The following is a 21,669-nucleotide window of genomic DNA, read 5'->3' on the forward strand; positions in this document are numbered from 1 at the left end:
TAAATGCTCAGGCAAAGTAGTTTCTGTGCCTTTATGTGGAACGACTGCGGGTGGGCGATTGGAAATGCAGACTCATAAAAGTGTGGTGTGTCAGAAACTCAGTTACTGGAGGGGCTCTGCTTACAGTGATTCGAGTTTCCTAAGTGGTGAACAACTCTTGGTAAAGTCCGGAACCAGTCTTTTCTGCCCTGTATTCATATAGGCGTTGCCTTCTGGAGAAATTCAGTGAATACAAAAGCCATGATGTGGCTTCACATATAAAAAGGAGTTCGGTCCTAGGCCTGAGTGATAAACGGGTTTTCCCCCCACATCGTTTGGACATTTAAAGCTGCTCTGGGATGACGCAACATCATCCCAGGCGTACCCCTAGGGCAACCCCTGCCCACACATGCCCTGCAGCATCTGGGTCATTGCAGCCCCTGCCCACACATGCCCTGCAGCATCTGGGTCATTGCAGCCCCTGCCCACACATGCCCTGCAGCATCTGGGTCATTGCAGCCCCTGCCCACACATGCCCTGCAGCATCTGGGTCATTGCAACAAGCCAGAGAGCGAGCCTCCCACAGATTTCTGAGAGGCGGCTGCTGAGAACCACTGATCTGAGGTAACTCATGCAGGCAGCTGGGGTCCCAAGTTTCTTTGGAACTCTGGGTTGGTTCTTCTTAGTAACAATGTTATAAATGCTGGTGAGGCTTTTTGCCCCACCTGGCAAAGCCTTTCAAACCTTTGTATGTATCCCTGAATGTGGTGCAAAGCACTGTTTAAATCTAGCTCTTCATTATACCTCTGTTTCCAATGACATGGATTCTCAGGGGTGTGATTCTGTGCTCTGACTTGGGACCCAGGGGATCAGTCCATTCCCTGTGCTCCCTTTACTCTCCTCCCCTTTGAAAAATGGCTAGTAAGAGCTGCAGCTGGCTGGCTCAGTTGGCAAAGCAAGTGACTCTTATTCTTAGGGTCATGAGTTCAAGCCCCACGTTGGGCAGTAGAGCTGACTTCAAAAAAAAAAAAAAAATGCAAATAACCTGGTAGACCCTTCCAGGGAGGAAACAGGAACTCCACTGGAGCCCTGGGAGGCAGGCGTTCCCCAGGCCTTCCCCCAAGTTTTCTGAAATTAGAGAACGTGTGGGGAACACGGGGAGCATGTACTGTGTTCCAGGGTGTCGGTTATTTGCGGTCTAACCGTCCTTGCGAGTGACGGTGGGCACGGCGTTCTGGTGTGCCGGGCTCTGTGCTTTCTCCCGGCAGCTCTGGGGCTGGCACTCACGTCCCTGTTGTCGGAAGCGGGACCTCACACCTCCACGGTGGCCCGCTCGGCTAGAGATCACGTGACGAGTGGTGGAGTGATGGTGCCATCCACAACTAATGGGCACTGCTTTTTTCACATTTTTTTCTTCCAGCTCCTTCCAAATGGAGAGCTTAGGTTATTCTGTGTTCTCACTAGGGAGAAGGAGGGGGTTTATTCTTGGAAACAGGCAAAAAATCTTTTAAGCCCTACCGCTTAGTAAAATTAGCAAATGTGGTAGAGTGTGCCCTATTTTTGAGTAAAAGAGTGAGATGTCCCCTTAAGTAAAGATTTTGTTGCTTTTCTTTTTCGTAAATGGCTCCATAGAGCCTCTACAGAGTTTAGAGCAATACTGCTACTTAGTAAGTACAAGGAAGGCATTTGAAAGTGATTTTTCATTTGTAGTTTTCATATTTTTTCAATGTTCTTATGAAAATTTCTTCACGTAGCAAAGATGAAGGAGTTTATATATACCCGCCACGTGAGTTTTGCTATTCACATTTTATTGTGCTTGTTTTATCATGTATTTATTCATCTTATTATTCCTCTAGTCAGTGGTTCTCAACTGGAGGAAGTTTTCTCCCCCAGAGAACCGTGAGCAGGGTTTGGGGCCATTTTTGGTTACCGCTGCTCTGGACGGGGAGCTGCTGGCCTGGGGTGGGTAGAGGCCAGGTTACTCCCGGACATGGCGCCCCCAGCGTGGGGGACGGCCCCGCACAACAGAAGTGCACTTAACACAGACCCTCCTAACGACAGAAGGCCAAAATAGCCGTAGTGCAAAAGCTGAGAAACTCTGCTCTAATCTATTAACTCATCTTGGTTTGGGGACATTTCAAAGTAGATTGGAGATTTCAATACTGCAGCATCTACCTATAAATATGTATTTAATTCATACTTTTGCTGTGTAATATTCCATTTCAGAGCATGCCTTAATCATCTGTTATCCTTATTCGTGTTTAATATAGTCATTAATAATGGTCCTTTGGCTTTAGCGATGTTTTATTTGCAGGTTTTTTTTTTTTTTCCTTCTCATACCCTCAGTTTGACTATCAAAAGACCTGTCTTTCTTTCTACTGAGTTTTAGTGTAATGCTTGCTCATTCACTTTAGAATTCAAAGCAAATCCAGGCTCCTGGGTGGCTCAGTCAGCTAAGCGTCCGACTTCGGCCCAGGTTATGATCTCAAGGCTTGTGAGTTTGAGCCCCGTGTCCAGCGCTGTGCTGACAGCTCAGAGCCTGGAGCCTGCTTCGGATTCTGTCTCCCTCCTTCCCCCGCTCACCTTCTGTCTCTCTCTGTCTCTCCCTCTCTCAATAATAAACATGAAAAATATTTTTTAGGTTTCAAATGAAACCATTTCCCTCTTGGGCTAAACTATAAAATGCTACTAAAATGCTAGTGTCCTAGCTAGACACGTAGAGGAGGGTCTTTCTTTTTAATTGCAGAGGTAAATGATGATCTTCTTTGAATACTCGAAATAATTTTTTTTCGTACTTTGTGTTTCAGAGAGGAATAGTTCCATTTCTATAATTTTATCTTTAAAATCTTGGTAATTTTTCAGTTGTTATTCATAGTCACTTGAAACCTTTTTTGGCTCTGCAGGTGTTGTTTGTGGCAATTAACTGTTGGTGGAACCAGGGGAAATGCAGAAGACAGAAGCATTTCTTTCATTTCCCTGTAATACATCTGTATCATCGGAGGTAAGAACTGTTAGCTAGTCTTCAGATTTTGATTTCTAATTCCAATTAAGTTCCAAAGCAAATTCTTTTTTCTGTTTAAAAGGATTAGATATTCCCTGTAGGGAATTGAGAAAATACAGAGAAGTAAAACTACATCAGTTAAAGGGTCTGGATATTTTATCAACCTTACATAATCTCTGTGTGTTTTGATTTATATCTTCTTGTGACTCTACATACCCACCCTCTTTTTTTTTTAATAAAAAAAAGGGGGGGGTCATGTAAGTGATAGTATTTTCTAAACTGCTTTTTCGTGCTTTTGTGAAAATCTTGTCATTCCATTACATAGTCTGCAGCATTGTTTTTGATAATTCTGGCACCCCATTGTGTGGCTGTATATTGCGGATAACCTACAAGTATTTTATTGTGTGAGAATACGCAGAAGTCCTTAACCCTGCTACCTGGCAACATAGCACAGTCAGGAGGGAGTCGTAGCACCTTTTCAACTGGGACGAAAATTACTACGAGTCCACAATCCTGTGCCCATAATACTGAAACCCAGAGAGCTTTGAAACCCTAAAAGGTTTTCGTAAATTTTGTCCCCCAGTGCATTCATCTAGCCCGAAGTAACAAGAGGCTGCCTTTAGTCTGTATCCCACTTAGGGAGTCAGTTTATTATGCTGCACAAATACTGGTGTTTGAGTTTGGAGTACTGCCCAGACCTTGCTGTGTGTGTTAAATAATGTCTGAAATCTGACTTGAAGAAGTTTGAAGAAAGGGGACGGCTTCAGTGTAATTGGCTTGAAGTTTGTTAATGAAGGTAAAATGGGCACGGAATCTTTCATTAGTAAGAGCTTTACTTTTTACGCTGCATTTTCCCCTCCTCTGTCTGAACTTCTTGGGTTTCTGTCAGTGGGGATTTATGACAGACATCATCAAAGTATCACTTGCCGACTGTCATGCTCCATCACACTTCACGTTTCCAGTACAAAATGTTGTGTGGCTCATAGAACTGTTTGTTAGGAGCTGGTAAATAATACTTGAGCAAAAATGCACTTTTTTACCCCGTCTCCACCTTCAAAGTCTATTCTAGATAGAAGAACCCTTCTCATATCGTAATGTTAGATTTGAAGATGTAAAAGCTCTGTGCTCTGTAATGGGATCAATAAGTTTGCCCTGCGAAGGTCCCTGCATTTCTTTTTCGGGGGGCTAGGAAATAGGGCACAGGTGCCTAGCGAGGAGGATAGGCCTTGCAACTCTAGGTAAGCACGCCAGCTGCCCAGAGGTGGGCTTAGCTTGATGTGATATTGCAATCAGGAGAGTTCCCTTGAACACAGTGCAAAATACCATTTTGGGCTGTATGGCTGTGCAGTATATCGTCTCACCCTGTTTTCTTAGATTTATAGAAAGAGTGCAAGGCCACGCAGAGAACCTTAGGAGCATCTAGTCCAGCCTTCTCATTTTCCTGATGAGGGATTTGAGGTTTCTGCTGCCCTCGAGGTGTGGCCCCTCCTCTTCGCCTGTTGAGTGTTACTTGTTTAAATTAGTTCAGACCTCGTCCTACGCATTTCAGTATCCACCGTTCCCAGTGTACCTGAAACAGAAGAAAGTGCTCGGGCACAGAAATACCTAAAAAGCCCTCTGTTTTATACGTAACGCATGTGAACGAACGCGTTTCTTCACCCAACCTCTCTCGTGACCAGTCAGTAGACTTGAGGTTGTTTTGGTTAATAGCGCTTGCACACGTGGCACTTAGGCCCCGTCCCTGGGCAGGACGTTGCAGTTTGTATTTTTGTTGTTGCTGTTTTTGTAACGGCGAAACTAGTGTTGTAGTAGCTGCTTGAAGAAATTAGTAGACTTTCTGTTTTGCTTAGGTGGATTTCATTTTTTGGCGTGTGTTGATACCAGTGAGGAGGAAAGTTTTTTAAAGGCTCTGAAGCAGGGAATCGTTTCTTAAAACACTCTCCCCAAGGCCCTGCAGCCCTGGACCAGCTTGTCCTGTGGTCGTGGCAGTGATGGCGTGTTGGTAAAATGCACTGTGCGTCCTGCATACCGAGGTTCCTCCGCTTTCCCAAGTCACTGGGATCCTTATAGCAACACTCCCGGAGCCTGTTTGCCTGAGTAGATGAGGTTTCCAGGTTTTTGGCCCCTTTTTGCGGAAGAAAATAAACTATCAGATGATTTTTCGATTTCTTCCTTTAAATTAAGCATTGTTGGCAGCCGATGGGGTCGTGGCGGTGGTAATTTTTGAACTTGTTAGTTACAAGTCTTGAATTGACAGAACTGTTAACTCTGTCTCCCAGCTGTGCATGTAGAATGCTGTTTTTACCTTTTTCATGCTAACATTCTTTAGTTTGGCCTCATCTTTTGCAGTACACACTGAGGAATTGTGGTCATCGCATCACATTATGTGTGTGTGTTCATTTACATAACCATTTACTATTGGGATCTCACAGCATTTATGTAATTCTTGACTGTTTATTGCTGCAATGAACAGGAAGCATAATGTCAGTTTCTGTGTGGACAGAAGAATGGTTATGGAGTTGTTGAATTTCACCTGACTCCACTTCCCTGCCACATACCCTTCAGTTATATTTGAGGAATGTCTGTCTTGTGCAAGATTGAAGAAAGCCATGTGAGGACTCTGATTAGCTTAGAAGGATAACTGAATGTTGGTATTATTGCTTAGCAATGCTAAATCCAATTCCTGGGCATCCCTCAGCACAGCTGGAAAGGAAAATAAGACCATTTTTGCAGGTCCCTGGCTTTGTCCCTTCACATAATCTTATTTTGTTGCAATAAAACTTTAAATAGGTTTAAGGTGATTTAGTGATCCCTTGTGTAAGTGCCTGTGGGAATATTTAATAAGTACATTTTAGTAGGTCAAGGGCCAAGTGCGTACCTTGTTTCTTATTTAAGAGTGATGTGTATGGGGTGCCTGGGTGGTTCATTCGATTGAGCCTCTGACTTGCGCTCAGCTCTTGACGTCATGGCTCATGGGCTCAAGCCCCACGTCGGGCTCTGTGCTGACGGCTCAGAGCCTGGAGCCTGCTTTGGATTCTCTTGTCTCCCTCTGTCTCTGCCCCTCCCCCACTCATGCTCTCGCACTCTCTCTGTCTCTCTCTTTCTCTCAAAAATAAGTAAACAATAAAAAAACATAAGAGTGATGTGTAAAAGTAAATTCTGCTTGTTGAATTACGTACTTAAGATCCTGGAATCCTGTAGCAGTTTTGGTCAGTTTCCAGGATTGCCTCTCTGTTTGGTTTTGTTTTTTTAAAGAAATATTGTTTGGGGATTTTTTTTTTTTTTCTTTTCTAGAGGCTAGAATGAATGAATGTTCTTTGCTTTGAAATTCCATTTGTAGTTGAATTAAGCTCATAGAAGGGCAGTGGCTGTTTGTACCTCTCCTCACCTGAAATGCTTAGTTGGCCCTCCTTTCACCTGCTGGGACACAGAAGGCTACTTCCCTGTGAAGCAGTCGGGATCCTAAAGCGAGACATTTTCGTTTCGTGGTGTTGATGATTTCAGTTACACGTAACAGGTCTAATGCATGGTGTATTATTTTTATTTGTTATTTTTTTTTTATTTTTTTGGTACTAGTTTTGGACCAATCGAATACAAAGGCCCCATGAGTGCTGTTTACATTGAGAAGTTTGTCCGCCGGGTGATGAAACCACTTCTCTACATCCCATCTCAATCAGAGTTACTAGATTTTCTCTCAAACTACGAGGTACTTGTCTTTCATATCTCCTCCCGTCCCCAAGGCTTCACCGGGTGGTGTTGGATTGTGTACATTAGAAGGGTTTTTTATACCTCCTGATTTGCAGCATTGAAAAGATCGCATTATAGATAAGCTCCGCTTAAATGCTTTTTGAGATACTTGATTATAGGGATGGTTTGGCCAAGTGAGTTTTAAGGGGATAGAACACTTGTAAAACCTTGTGAATTTTTCGTTTGGGAATTTCCAGCAATTTTCAATTTGTCTTGTGATGAACTTAGAGGATATAAGAATTAAATTACAATTTTTATGCACTGCAAATGTCTAAACATTTTATTTGACTCTCATGGCATGTTACTGTGAACTCCTTGTTTTTTTTGTGTTAGTTGTAGTTTAGGTTTAAAAAAACCTAGGAATGTGTGCCTTTCTGTTTTATAAAGTGCATAACTGTTTCAAGGCCTTGTTAACAGAAAGTTTCCTAACATGGTTCTCTGCTGCTTTCCCATTGCCAGCTTCATCCCGTGGTAAATCACTTTTGTAGGATCTTCAGTGTGTGTTCAGGACAGCTTATTATTTCAGAGGCCAGTACAAAGCTTAAAATAATCTCAGTAGATTATAAGAATAGTTCCACAAAAATATTCACTGGAACAAGTGTAAATCACATTTGGATGTAGAAAGTAAAAATGATCCTTAGGTACAACAAAATCGGGACCATAAGTACCTGAGCGATAAACCCTATGAACCCAGACCTCACTGAGGGATTTACTAATTGTGATTGGGTTGGATTTTACCTTTTGCGTTAGGGAGGTTTTCTGTAGACTGGACATGAATTTCTTTTACTGGGACCTCACAGCTTTTTCAGTCAAGTTAGCAACACTCTTTGATGTGTTGTTAACTGTGGGTAGATTTCCTGGGCGGTGGTGTTAATATCTAGGTACTGAGCCTGTAAGTTCCCAGATGTGAATTAGTGCGAATGTGCCCTTGACCTTACGTGGAGACTGGATAGATTTTTACGCCCTTCGTGGGCTTGGCTCTCGTTCTTCCCAGGCACGCTGGTGGGCGGGAACCATACTGGGAGGCAGGGCACCTGGGCCTAGTCCTTTGGTGTAACAAGGACAATTAGGTGTAAGAATTGTGTGGGAAGTGGGTTTTCACGTAGATTTGCAGTGGATGACAGAGGCACGGAGGCAGTACAGCCAAATGGTGACTTAGGACACCGAGCTCTGTCACTTGTTAGCTATGTGGCCTGTGGGCTACTTAACTTCTTTAAGTCTCCATGTTTTCATCTATAAACCGGAATTACATAAGACATGAAAATGCCTAGTGGATGTAGTCCCAAGAAACGAAAATTTAGCAGTAGAAATGACATCATGGAAAAATCCTGGATATTCAGCACTATCGAGAGAACCCCCCACGTGCATAGTACTTGCTAGAACTCCCTACTTATGTAAGAAATCTTTTGTGTGTAGGGGCAAAGAGGTTTTCCTTCAGGTAGGCTCTGTAGGGATTTTACAGAACACAACCTTCTTTTTTTTCTTTACATTTTCATTCAGTCTCTCCTCAAAAGTAAAGCAGAATGCCAGAGGAGCTGTGACACACACACACACACACACACACACACACACACACAAAATAGGGAAAAAGTTGATATCATTTAGCCTTGTAATAAGAGCACCAAGAGGCGGCTTCATTATCTTCAAATGCCCTGTTGCAGATTTGTATCCGGAGAGTTCTGAGCCAGTTCTTAGCAGGGATCGCATGATAAGGAGGGATTGCTAGAGGCCTGCGTTGTAGCCCTGACGTTTGCGGTCTCTGATTTCTGAGTTTTACGCAGATTTTTCATCTACCCAGATTTCTCATCTCTGAGTTAAGTGAATTGGCTCAGATAATCCCTCTGGCCTTGGCCAGGTGAAGTTTAGAGGCTGGAAAGAGGCAGGCAGAAGAAGGTTCATCCATTATTGGTTGGGAAGTATTTTTCAGACCATGCCTCTGGACATCTGTATCAGTGTTCTTTCTCATCTTGTTTTATTTATTACCTCTCTAATGTCTCTGTGGTTGGCTCTGCAGGAGAGAGACAAGTCCCTCATAGTGACAGCAGCAAGGCTGATTCCTTAACCTTTAGCCTCCGCGTTCTCTGAATCTGCTTTTCAGCAGTGCTTTCAGAGATGACGCTCCGAGTTTGACAGAGTCTATATCAGATGCACTGACGTGCCGGCGACATTACTCAAGGCTGTGTTCCGGCAGCCCACTTAGTTAGAACGATGTCCAACGATGATTAGCCTGCCTTTCAAACAGGACCAGGATGGGGCCCTGTGTGGTTTCTGCCGGCCTTGAAAACGCTTCCTCCCGAAGTGGTAGATTGCTTTTATTATGTTGGTCTCATCTTTGTCACTGGGCTGCTTCTCACTGAGGTGAAATTGTCTGGTTGGCAAGAGACAATATTTGATTAATGGTGGAAGAACTCGGGAGTCAGGCCCAGCACAGGGCTCGTGAAACCATTCAACTTGTGAGACGTACCAACACTGCGTAGATGTGGTCTGGGTTTCATACGCGCTGTCTATAAGATAGCACAACGGCACAATTCTAGATCCAGAAATGAAGCCACTGTCATGGCTTTGAGAGTTGAGTAGAGAGAGGAAGGATACAGGGATTTTTGGAGGCCCCACTCCAGAGCACCATATACTTTTGGATGTATCTCTCAGTTAAGGTTTCTCAACCTCAGCTTGATTGACGCTTGGAGTCAGGTGATTCTGTGTTTGGGGGTGGGGGCTATCCCATGATTTCCAGAATGTTTAGCAGCATTCTTGGCCTCCACCTATTAGATACCAGTAGCACTCCCTTCCCCCCTTAGCTGTGACAACCAAAAATAGCCAGGCATTGCTATATGTCCCCTGGGGTGGGGACAAATCGCCTCAGTTGAGAACCTCTGTTTTCAATTACTGTTTTTCCAAATAAGGCCTTCAATGTCTCACAGGTATTAGTAAAAACACATCTTTTTTTCATGTAGCACACAGAATGCCACCATCTGATTGTTCCAAGTTTATCCGCGTATAACAGGGCAGAGAGCATATGAAAATAAAGCAGTGCCTTGACTAGAAAATTCTGGAGTGTTATCTGTGGAAGATTAGAGACAGAAATTATATATATGTATATATATACCTATACATATATACGTATACACGTACACACACACACATATATACATATGTATACACACACACACACACATATGTATACATACATACATACGTATATGTGTGTGTGTGTGTGTATGGTGGTTTTTTTTGTTTTTTTAAATTTTAGAGCACACATGAGCAGGGAAGACAGGTGGGGGGCGGGGAGAGAGAATCTTTGATCAGGCTCCACGCTCAGTGCAGAGCCTGACACAGGGTCACTCTCATGACCCTGGGATCATCATTTGAGCCAAAATTGAGAGTCAGATGCCCAACCGACTAAGACACCCAGGCGCCCCAGGAATGACTTGTATTGTCATCAGCAGAGCTTTCCCTGATACTCGACCTTTTATTCACATTGTTGGTGCCCCTCCCCCAAAAGCATGCCTCCTAAATATCTTAAGGATCTTGCTAATTTAAAGAAATCTTACTAACGAAAGATAATTTTATCAAAACCCTTATCTCCTAATTTATATTTTTTATTAATAGGGATTTCAGTATCAAGTGTGTTTAAATTTGAGTATATCCAAATTAGGCTGAATCATGAATGTTTCTGTGGTACTTCTGGGGTTTGTTTGCTTTTTGCTTATGTCTCTAGGTGTGTTCGTGACATCTTGTAGGAATGCATTTGGTAGTTTCCCCTCTTTAGAAAAACCATATTGATTAATTGTAAGTTTGTCTCTCATCCAGATATTCGTGAGTAGTTTGGACCGACACAAAATTGTGCCATTAGTATTTATTCCTTGAGAAGTGATGATATTCTGAAGCTAACAACTTTGAATGTAAACTTTTATTATATTGTACGCATCCTGACCGTATGTGTGTATGCTTATGTCGCTCTGATGTCTCAAACCTGTGCAAATCCGTTTGTCACTAACCCCGGTTTTCTGTTTGTAGAGTAGGACTCTGAGCCCAGATGCAATGTTGAGGAAAATAATTTTGCCTTTAACTTACGGAACATGACAGAAAGACATTAAAGGGTGAATATTGTAAATATTCTGTAAATTCCCCAATACTTAGCTCATTATTAGCAAACGAGAGTGTGTAAACTAGCCCTGGTAAGTGCCCTCCAGTGTTCACGTGCTTTTACTTCTGATCCTCCTAATAGCCGTGTAAGACAGAAATGATAAGATCCTTCTGAACAGATTGAGAAGATGGAGTATGGAGGGTGTAATTTAACCCTAAGTGGAGACTGGACTATGGCTTAGAGTTTCTTGCTCCCCAGATTCTCCCTTGTATACGAAGAAATGTTTGAGGTCCCGGAGTTGAAACTTGACTATGTATCTAGAGGTCAAAACTTGGGATATTTAACTATTTTATGTCATTTTTGAGCCTTTCTCTTTCAGGATAGAAAAATTTTGAAGGTGTCGGCCTCTTAATTTGGCTTCAACTTTCTTCCCTTCATTTTCAGGAGTGTTTTTTAAGAATGCTGATTAAGGATGGGGCCATGGCTATTGACCTGTTAAAGCAGCAGAGTTTTACCATTTCCTGTTATTAATTGGCCCATTTGCATTTATTCTGCAGGGTTGGGAGTGTTCTTTGGTAACCCCAACATTGAGGCAGGGTATGGTCTAGAATTTCTTCCCGGATGTGCACTCAAGTCATACCTACCTTGGGGCAATTGGCTGACTCAGTTGGTGGAGCGCACAGCTCTTGATCTTGGTTGGGATTGTGAGTTTGACCCTCATGTCCAGTGTAGAGATTCCTTAAAAAAATAAAGTAAAATAAAATAAATCATACCTGCCTCATAAATAATGAATGTAGCTAAAAACTGAAGTAAACTCGCCAACGAGGGAGAAGAGCTGGAAGTCCTCTCATTGACAAACCATGTTAAGACATTCTCCTTTCTGCATTCACTCCAACTAACTGGAATCCCTCTTCCTGGAGGGTTCTTCCTGCCTATTTGAGATGCAGACAGGAGAGTCTAGTTGATGACTTGTGGACAGCATGGACACACATATGACATGGTCATTTTGGTGGCTCTTGAGTTCAGTGGTTAGGGAATAGGAGTCAGTGATGGTAATGTCACTGGCAAAGAGACTAGATCTAACACGGTTCTAATTTTAGTATTTCTTTTAATTAATTTTTTTTTCAACGTTTTTTATTTATTTTTGGGACAGAGAGAGACAGAGCATGAACGGGGGAGGGGCAGAGAGAGAGGGAGACACAGAATCGGAAACAGGCTCCAGGCTCCGAGCCATCAGCCCAGAGCCTGATGCGGGGCTCGAACTCACGGACCGCGAGATCGTGACCTGGCTGAAGTCGGACGCTTAACCGACTGCGCCACCCAGGCGCCCCTAATTTTAGTATTTCTTAAGGTATCATTTGATTTGGTATCACTAGCTTCTACATCAGTAATGCTTGCTTTTTTAATTTTTAAAACCCTTGACAGAATCATCTGATTTGTGCCTTATAATCTACCCACCAGTGCCAACAGTTTATTTAGAACTCTTTCCTTGTAATTTTTAATGAATTTCTATAATTTATCCATTTAAGATGAGTGATTTAGCATATATCCTTTCATTCATTCTTAGCAGTTTTGGCAAACCACCATTGTTTTAAGTTTAAGTGGCATGGGGAGAATCTTAGCAATCTTTTGGTGGGGGAAGCAGATGTTAGGAAAATTGCCAGGTGAGAGAGAAAACCCGGGTATTGTGGAAGAAAATGGAGTAGAATGCCTGGCACCTGCCGTTCTATTGTTTGTTAGTAAAAGTCAACTCTGAATGTTGAGCAAATTAACAGATACTGCCTCTATCAATTCATAGTTCGACAGCACTGAGCGAAACGGTTTTAAATTTTCAGGGTGTGATAATAACATTAGTACAGAAATATTTCAATTGCCTTGGACTAGAAGCACTCTGAAGTAACTAGTGTTACGGCCACTAGAGGGTGTGTGCACCATTTGCTGAAATTTATGCCACCCTGCAAATGGTGTTCACTTAGTAGAGAGAGAACTCGTGTATGCTGACAAGGATATGCTGGCCTCCTATAAATAGCCTGTTTCCAACCTCATTATAGCAGGTGCTGAATATACTCTACCCCCATGGAATGGAATTAAAAACACGCAAACTGGGTCAAGTTAGAGTCTGGTATTCATCATATTTTATTCTTTGCTGAATTGTCAACTTAACGGAGGAGCTTTGTCTCCCTTATCTTTTTGTCTCCATTCTTTCACTCGTTCACAAGTGTTTATTTTGTGCCTGCTCCGTGCCAGGTACTGTCGGAGCTGGGTATGTAGTGATGAACGACAGAGTCCCTCTGTTTCGTGGGGGTAAACACGGAGATAACAAACAGGAACACAGACAAAGTGCAGGGAGTTGAGTAGTGTCCACCCCAAATCCCTACCCCCCCCCCCCCCCGGAACATCAGAACGTGGCCTTATTTGGAAATAGGGACTTTACAGGTGTCATTAGTTAAGGATCACGAGATGAAATCATGTTGGACTTAGAGTGGAGCCTAACCCCGCTAATCGGTGTCTTTATAAGAGGACGCAGAGACATAGGCAAGAAGGCCGGGTGAAGACACAGGCAGACGTGGGAAGGGTGTGGCCAAGTTCTGTCTGGAGCCACCCAGAAGCTAGGAGAGAGACAAGGAAGGATTCTTAGAGCTTCCAGGGAGGGCACGGTCCTGCTACCCCCCTCGATTTTGGACTGCCAGCCTCTAGAACTGTGAGAATGCATTTCTCTTGTTTTAAGCCACCAGGTGGGTGGTAATTTGTTACCCCAGCTTTAGGAAGCTAACACACGAGGTCATTTCAGATAAGTGCCCCCAGACAAAGAAAGAAGAGGGATAGGATAGACACGAGGGCGGGGAGGTAGGGTGTAGCTGTTTCGGAAGGAAGAGGAGACCTCTCTGAGGAAATGAGGTTTGAGCAGAAAGTCACAGTGAAGCCTGTGTGTGGCCCAGCCCTGAGGAAACTTGGCGAAAGTGCTCCAGAGGGCGGGCGCGGTGAGTCGGAGGTCCTGAGGCAGAAATCGGGCTGGTGGAGCCAGAGCAGACGGGAGATTGGTAGGAGACGAGGTCCCAGAGGGGTCTTGCTGCTTTGCTGCCCTGTGTCCTGATTAAACCTGTGATGAGCTGCACACGTGAAGGAAGAACACCACTGGCATCTGAGTTCCTCTGACTGTTTGCGTGGTGGCTGCTGGAGCATCCCGGGAGCGGACTCACGGGACGCTGGGGTGGGAACCTGGGGTCGGAAGACCTTCACACGTGGGTCAGCATCCAGTGAGAAGGGACAGCCTGTGTCCCAGCGCCTGGTTTATGTGCTCGCCCAGCTCATCCGAAAGGGCCTTGCAGGTGTGGGGGGGCGGGATAGGGTTGTCTGCTCTGTAGCGCCCCCTGGGTTTATTTGCGGCTGAGCAGACAAGGGGCCTGGATCTGGAAAGGTCCTGGTATGTGAATATGCATATGTTGTGTTCCCCAAAGTCCCCCTTTTCCAGATGTGAGAAAGGACCATGGAGGAACCTAATAGTGGCTCAGAGACAGCTGTTGGGAGACATGGAAGTTCTAGGGACGTGGTCGGTATAATTGTCTTGCTTAAAGCACAACCAGAGCCGGTTTAGTAACGTTTAAGTGATAATTGGCAGTAGAAATAAACAGGTAATTATCACCTCACTTCTTTGCTTTTTTTATTTTGAAATATTTCAAGTTACATTCTGAAATATGCCAGTTTTCAAAATTTAATACAGACCGTTAATGGTACTGTGAATACTTGAAAAGTAACACTTGAAATCGACTTTGCCCATTTCTCGAGTTCAAAGTGGCTACTTTTTTTACAGTTTCTGTAGCCTTTTATCATCTCCTGTAGCTGTCGAATCTTAGGATTTTCATCTCTTTGGCAATGAGAAGTGAAAATAGTTTTTCTTATGGGGTTGTGTGCTTCGTATTGTTTATGGAATTACTTTGGTCACACTGCTTGAAAATTTCATTACGAGTTCTTCTGCAAAGAGAGTCTCCTTCATCTGAACTACGTAGCTCCTCAGAAAACAGCAGCAGTGACACCATCAGCAAGAGAAAACCTTTACGCGGTCAAGGTGTCTACACAGGACCCCTGTGAATGGTCCAACCATTACTCGTGTTTAAAGGCTTAATTTGGGTTTCCCCTGAAGACTCACAATTCACATTTTTCTTACTTGCGTTGCTGTGTGCACACGTGTGCATGTGTGTGCAGAACCACGTGTGCAGCTGTGTCGTGCACGTAGATTTGCACATGCTCACAGGCCACACGAGTGAGCAGTGAAATTTGATTTTTAGCCACGAAAATTTTAATAGGCAGAATGGATTTATTCCATTTGATTTGGGTTTGGAACATTGGTCAGAATTTAAAGAAACTTAAATGAGTCTGTTTTCTATCAGTTTATATTTTTGTTAACCTTTGTGCCCAGTTTTAACTAAGTGCCTAGAATTTCTCAGGATTTTGTCTTCCTTTGTGCGTGGTAGAAAGGCTTGTTACACCGACCTAGCCTTGCTTGGAACATTCGGAACCCAAACACTATAATTCTCCTTTAAGCCAGTTCTGGGTTGGCTTGTTAAACACATTTTGAAGGAGTTAAGCAAAAGAAAATCCTGTTTTCAATAACTTTGCTTTTTGATTTCCTCAGTTGTTGGAAAAATAAATTATTTTTATGATTTTTTTTTTTTAGGTGTTAGAAGTAAACATTCTGACTATCCCAGCTTCTAAAACCAGTTCGTTTGTTAAGAGACTAAGCAAGTGATTTAGATTTGAAAGATAGTGTGTTCCACTACAGATGAGAAATTTCCTCTTTTATACCATGTGCTGATGTAAACTTTTACCAACAGATAACAGTTTCTCCTTTAGCTTTGGGATCTGATTTTGTCCCAGTGATCAAATCAGCTCCAGTTATGTATTAAGAGCGTGCTTTCGGGCCAAAAGAGTCTACATTTGCCTAGTGCTCTTTCAGGCTCATTCTTCTCAGTAACCCGATGATGCGTTGTCCCCGTTTGCCCGAGAAGGAAGCCGAGGCCTCCCGTTGAATGGGCCACCCAAGACCCTTCAGCGTCAGACTGGAGCTTAGGTCTTCTGACTCCAGGCCTGGCAGTCTTTCCCACTTTGGCTCTTAAGATGGATACTGTCAGAACAAACACCAGACAGAATTGGTGCCACAGAGCCTTCAGACAAGGAAGAAATTATCCTGACCTGGAAGGCAGAATACGTCTGGACAGTTAACTGGCTTGGCAGAATGCAGGGGCGCCCTGTGGTGAAGCTTAAGAGAAATGGGATGAGCAGGTGGCAATACATGTATAGGAAGGAGGGGAGGAGCAAGAGACGAGCCCTCTGCAGACCGACCTGATGAGCCAGGAGGATTGCCATTGTGTGGGCGGCGGGCTTCTGGGGTGGGGTGGGGGGGGTAGGAAAGAGCCCCTGGAAGGATGACCTTGAAAGATATAACCTGATGTCCAGTAAGTGGGAAGGCATGTTTGGAGTGAATGAGAGGAAGTGATTGAGGACGAAGTCAGAGAGAGGTTACAAAGAAATCATTGATACGACATGCCTGGAGATGCTAAACAAAAGCCGTGAGTACTTGAACTTGATGGTGAGGTTTCTCGCCAGGGACCTAGGAGAACTGTCCGAAGAGGCTGGAGAGACCTTGGGGAGAGGGAAGGAAGTGTCAGCTCTGACACCGCCCCCCCCCCCCCCCCCGTAAGCTGCGCCTCCGTCCTTTCCCCGCTTGTTGCCGAAATGGAGGGAAAGCCGAGTCCTATCCCCAGCTTTCCCCACGTGTTTAGGCTTTTTAAGAACTGAGGCACGACAGGTGGCACTTGCCAAATCATGATGTCCTAAAATATTCGCGTCACGCCGTGGCCGACGGTACGTCAGTCACCCAATTCTGTTCTTGTTCCCACAGCCTGGAGTCCTCGGGTACTTTGAGTTCAGTGGCTCACCCCAGCCTCCTGGTTATTTGACCTTCTTCACTTCAGCGTTACTTTCATTAAAGAAAGGTAAACACGATTCGTATCTAGATGTCAGTACTTTTAGCAAATGCGTGTATATTGATACTTTCTTTTGTGTACGTTGTCTTCATGTTTATATGTTTAAAATGTTCTGATTCCTTTTCTCTGTATTTTTATTAAATGGTTACACTGTTTTGTGTTGTATTGACAAACACAATACCATGCTGTTTCAAATAGAGTCTCCTAGATGTTTAGCTTTTGAAAAATGTGGCTTGGTCATCCTGTGTCTGCAAGTCCGTGTTTTGTACTTGAGAATTGATAGCATAACATCTTTTTTGAGTGTGTAGGTACAAGGTTTGGTCAGAGTTTTTAGTGGTTGTATTATTGCCAGTCGGATGTACCATGATTTAGGAATATGTTTCCTTCAGGAAGTGTTTTTACAAGTAGGAAAGTCATACCACATTATAGCCTAAGCCTGCTGACAGTTTCACTATTCTCAAATTTATTTATCTACCTACCTACCTGCTTACCTACCTATCTATTCTTTTACTTGGTGGAATCCTCTTATTTGAGGTCCCTATTTGTAAAGTTAAACATTGTATCCTGGCCATCTTTTCACATTGCCCATGTTCTTCCTCTGTTACAGTCACAACCTCCTTTCAGTTCTCTGTCCCGTACACTTTGTTCTGCTCCCTTGTCTCTGTCTCCTTTGTTACCACTCTGGTCCAGGCCCCTTCCCCCGCCCCCTGGACTAGACCAATGGGCCCTTAACTGGTCTCCGCTCTTGCCCTCTCTTCTTCACATGGGAGTCTGTTCTCCCCGGCCTCTCGGGCCCAGCTCCCCACACAGCAGACCCCCTGTTCACCCTTCGGGGTCCAGTTCAAACACCCCACACTTTCCCCCCATCTCATTTGGCTACCCGCTTGGTTTCTTTCATAGTGCCGGACATGGTTTGTGTTTATGTATGAAGTTATGAGATTTGTTTAACGTCTGTCTTCCTCCCCAGACCGTGAGACTTCTGAGGGTAGGGCCTGTGTGTCTTCGGTTTAGTGTTCTTTCTTCAGCATCTGGCACATCGTGGTGTTTCAGTTGCTTTTTGCTGAGTGACCAGACTGATAGTTATGTCATCTTTCCCCCAGTAAATCAACCAAAAACACATAACTATCCTTCTGTTACTGGGGTATTAAATTGCCTCAACATTTGGGGGGGGGGAAATTAGAATAGTAGAGTATTAATACTTTGAACAATCGTATGACTGGCCATTTTAAGATACACACTGCCTTAAGGTTTTGTGCACAGAGAATCTATTCATGTTTTTCATCTTGGGCGACATTGCAAGAGGAAATTAAGCCGTCACATAAGTATGTGTCTGTCCACTTGAAAGATTCCGAGCTGCACAGATTCAGGTGACTGAGAAGACTTAGTGAGTGAAAGTTTGAATTTTGGAAGCAACATACTGCCAAAATAAAAAAGCTTAAGAAGCAGATCCTCAAAAATGTACTTAGAAAATGAAAGCTCTTCAGAGGTCCCAACTGAAAATTGTACGTGTAAGGCTAATCTGCAGTCATTCCCGGAAATGATGGTAGCGTCCAAGTTCTTGAGTTGAAGAGGGTGTTTCTCGATCATGGATGGATGTTTTATTATCCAGTTAGCTTATATTATGTGCTAATGATTCATCTTAAGTTAGTTTGTCATTCAGAGGTTTCCAAAATAGGACTTCTTTTTTGGAAAAACCTTTCCAAGTGAAGAGAGTAACTTTTCGCCTGTGTTTTCTTTTCGTTGTCTAAGCCAAGGAGGGTGACACATGGCTAGAAACTACTCAAAGGGACAAAAATGAACCTCTTCGGCCAAATCACTAATATTGACAAATGATTACATTGACGTTTCTTCTCAGAATAGATCCAGTCAGATTACCTTTACTTGCGACTCTAGTTGGGTCTGGTAAAACCCTCTTGCGTCTGAACTTTTCGAGAGCTGAGATTCATTCTAATTCATCGTTTTTCACCTCTCCCTTAAGGTGAACGAACCATTTTTAGAAGCAAAAGACAAATTTGGAATGATACCTTTCCATAATCTGTGCCCTAAAAGAAATCTTGCCTTGAGCGTCTTGTTTGTTTTCTATGTTGCTTTCTCATACCCAGCAGTCACATGGTGTCTTACTTACTTTTAATAGTAGGTGTTCGGTAAGAGAAACATGTGCCCGCTGGTTGTTTGTTTTTGTTGGTGGTGTTGTTGTTTTATGTTATAGTTTGAAATGTAAATTTTAGGGCAGGGCTGTGTTTAGATTGTGTGCACAGATTGAGGCCTAAGACACATTTGCCACACTCAACGCTTGATTGTAGAGAGCTCAACCAAAGAAGCATTTAGACTGTTGCAGTAGAAAGCACATGTCCGGGCGCAGTGCACGGGTGTTCCCGAAATGCACACACCTTTCCTTTGCCTCAGTCTTTTTGTAACTGTCTTAGAAACAGCCAGGACTCTGACATTTGTCTCGAAGCTAGCCGGCCGGCCATCGCTGTCCAAGAATTTGGAGAATGTCCCGTATGTGAAGCCTCATGCCTCGGTGCTGGGAGAGTGCTAAGAGTACACGCCTGCCTCAGGTGCTGGGAGAGGGCTAAGAGTATACGCCTGCCTCAGGAATGTAGGCATTCAGTTGTGAGATCTGGTTCCATGGTACTTTGCTGTTCTCTTTTTTTTTTTTTTTTTTTTTAATGTTTTTATTTACGTTTGAGAGAGAGACAGAGAGCACGAGCTGGGGAGGGGCAGACACAGAATCGGAAGCAGGCTCCGGGCTCCGAGCTGTCAGCACAGAGCCCGACATGGGGCTCGATCCCACGAACCCCACGGTCATGACCCGAGCTGAAGTGTGATGCTTAACCGACTGAGCCACCCAGGCGCCCCTTTGCTGTTCTCTTAAAACCGTTTGTCTAATGTTTGATAGTTTTACACGTTATTATAAGGGAAATAGGGAATATTGGCTTTCCACCTGACCACTTAATATTGACTGCTTTCTCTTATTGTTTTAACTGTTTCCGCTCGTCTCAGTTATCCAGGCCTTTGCTTCACCGGCTAATCTCAAGTCTTGGTGTTGATTTGTGAGTTTATGTAGGTCCCCCTGTTAGGAGGTGTGGGCCCCTTTGTTACATTTCTTCCCTAGCCATTTTCATTTTACTTTTATTGTTTTTTATATAACACTTCTGTATTTTCGTGTAGTTAAATCTGTGGTTCTTTTCCTTGGTTTCTTTGATTTTTTTTTTTCCTAAAAATTTGATCACTAATTAGTTCGTTTTCTTTTTAAATTTAAAAATTGTCTAGCTCTTCATGGTACCTAGATTTCTTTTGGCTTAACATACAAGGCAAAATATATTTTTCCTCCTCTTCTTACTAGCTAATCACCATTTACAAAACAATGCTTCCACTTTTCCTCATCCTGACGATGCCTGGCTTTATCACAGAGTGTTGTCTTCTGTGTCCCAGGGTCTTTTTCTTTGTTTTCTCTTGGTCTGGATCCCTCTTTTTGTATGAGTAAATACCATTTCATTTCTTGCTTTGTAAGTTACTACCTGCTAAAGTCAGGACTTCACTTCCTCTGGTTCTGGTGTCCCATGGAATCTTCTTCCTCTTCTTTTTTTTTTTTTTAATTTATTTTTATTTATTTTGAGAGAGAGAGACAGTGCAAGGTGGGTGGGGGCAGAGAGCGAGGCAGACACAGAATCCCAAGCAGGCTTCCTGCTGCCAGCGCAGAGTGCGACATAGAGCTTGAACTCACGAAACTGTGAGATTGTGACTTGAGCCAAAACCAAGAATGGACGCTTAACCGACTGAGCCATGATTCAGGTGTCCCTAGAATCTTCTTTTAAATCCATCCGTGCATCTCGCTGGATTTTGGTTGTAATTGTATTAAAGGTATAAATTGACTTAGAGGTGAGGGCCACGTTCACAATATTTGGCTTCCCTTTTTCTAAAAGGATCACAGCATGATTATTCATTTATTCAAACCTTTTTGTTTTTTATAATAGGCCTTAGGCATTGCTCATTAATGTTTAATCATTTCTGAGTGCTGAGTGATTGATGACTTGTGGGCCAGCAGTCTGTGTGTGTTTCAGGATTTGGAGGGAAACCAGTCTCATACAGTTCTCCACTCTCCCCAGACCGCAAAGCCTCTTCGAACCATTTCACACTTGATCTTGGCAGGCAGGCTTTCTTCTTTTGCCCAAAGAAAATTTGGTAGAAGGGTCAGTGTTTTTAAGTTGCTTACTTGATTTTTTTCCCATCTTATGATTATTTCGTTATTTGCTATAAGACTGTTCTGGTACAATGTTGTTATAGTTTGCTTTGATTCAGTGACTTTCTGAAAAGAAAATTAGCAACCAGTTTCGATCCTGGTTTTCATTTGGCCTCTACAAAAGGGATGCAGCGTCGGTGAGTGGGGGAAGCCGTGGCCTGGGCACCCGCACTGCCTGGTCCTTACCTTTTGTCCGCCACGGACGGAATCTGTAAACTTGAACGAAACATTTAACTTTTCTTTGAGTTTGTCTAACTGATATTGGAGAAGGTGAGGAGAAGAGTAAAGCATGCTTTATAAGGCCACGTCATGTGTGCGATACCTTGTGAGTAAGATCATAGTCCTAATGTCTGTGGTAGCTTCATGAGAAAGCCAGCTGGTGGAAAGGGCTCAAAATAAGTATTGGGTCTGTTTCCTCGGCTGATACCTCCACCAGGTATCGTGTACCGTGACTGACTAATGAACGGACAGGCCTTCCTTTGCTTGTAGCTTCTCCTTGAGCGGCCTGGTGTTCTCCCTGTGGGAGCGACTACAGCCCTCTCCCACCAGGATTTGAGTTGCTTTGTTCAGATAGTATTTCGATCGAGTGTCTTGAGGCCAGGGTTTTGTCCTCCCCTCCTCCAGC

At 43.5% G+C, this 21,669-nt stretch overlaps 1 protein-coding gene across 2 annotated transcripts in view; it reads left to right on the top strand.

The window, feature by feature from the left end:
- TXNDC11 (thioredoxin domain containing 11) overlaps positions 1–21,669 on the top strand; it is a 59,943-nt gene that overhangs the window by 8,035 nt on the left and 30,239 nt on the right. The window contains exons 3-5 of one of the 2 annotated variants that reach the window (XM_042972425.1): positions 2,883–2,980; positions 6,557–6,686; positions 16,714–16,807. In XM_042972425.1, coding sequence (XP_042828359.1) covers positions 2,883–2,980; positions 6,557–6,686; positions 16,714–16,807 — 322 coding nt within the window. The remainder of the gene's footprint in view (positions 1–2,882; positions 2,981–6,556; positions 6,687–16,713; positions 16,808–21,669) is intronic. The other variant, XM_042972426.1, reaches the window with a different exon arrangement.

Source organism: Panthera tigris, chromosome E3 (genome assembly GCF_018350195.1).
Source record: "Panthera tigris isolate Pti1 chromosome E3, P.tigris_Pti1_mat1.1, whole genome shotgun sequence".
In the NCBI taxonomy this organism is placed as follows: domain Eukaryota; kingdom Metazoa; phylum Chordata; class Mammalia; order Carnivora; family Felidae; genus Panthera; species Panthera tigris.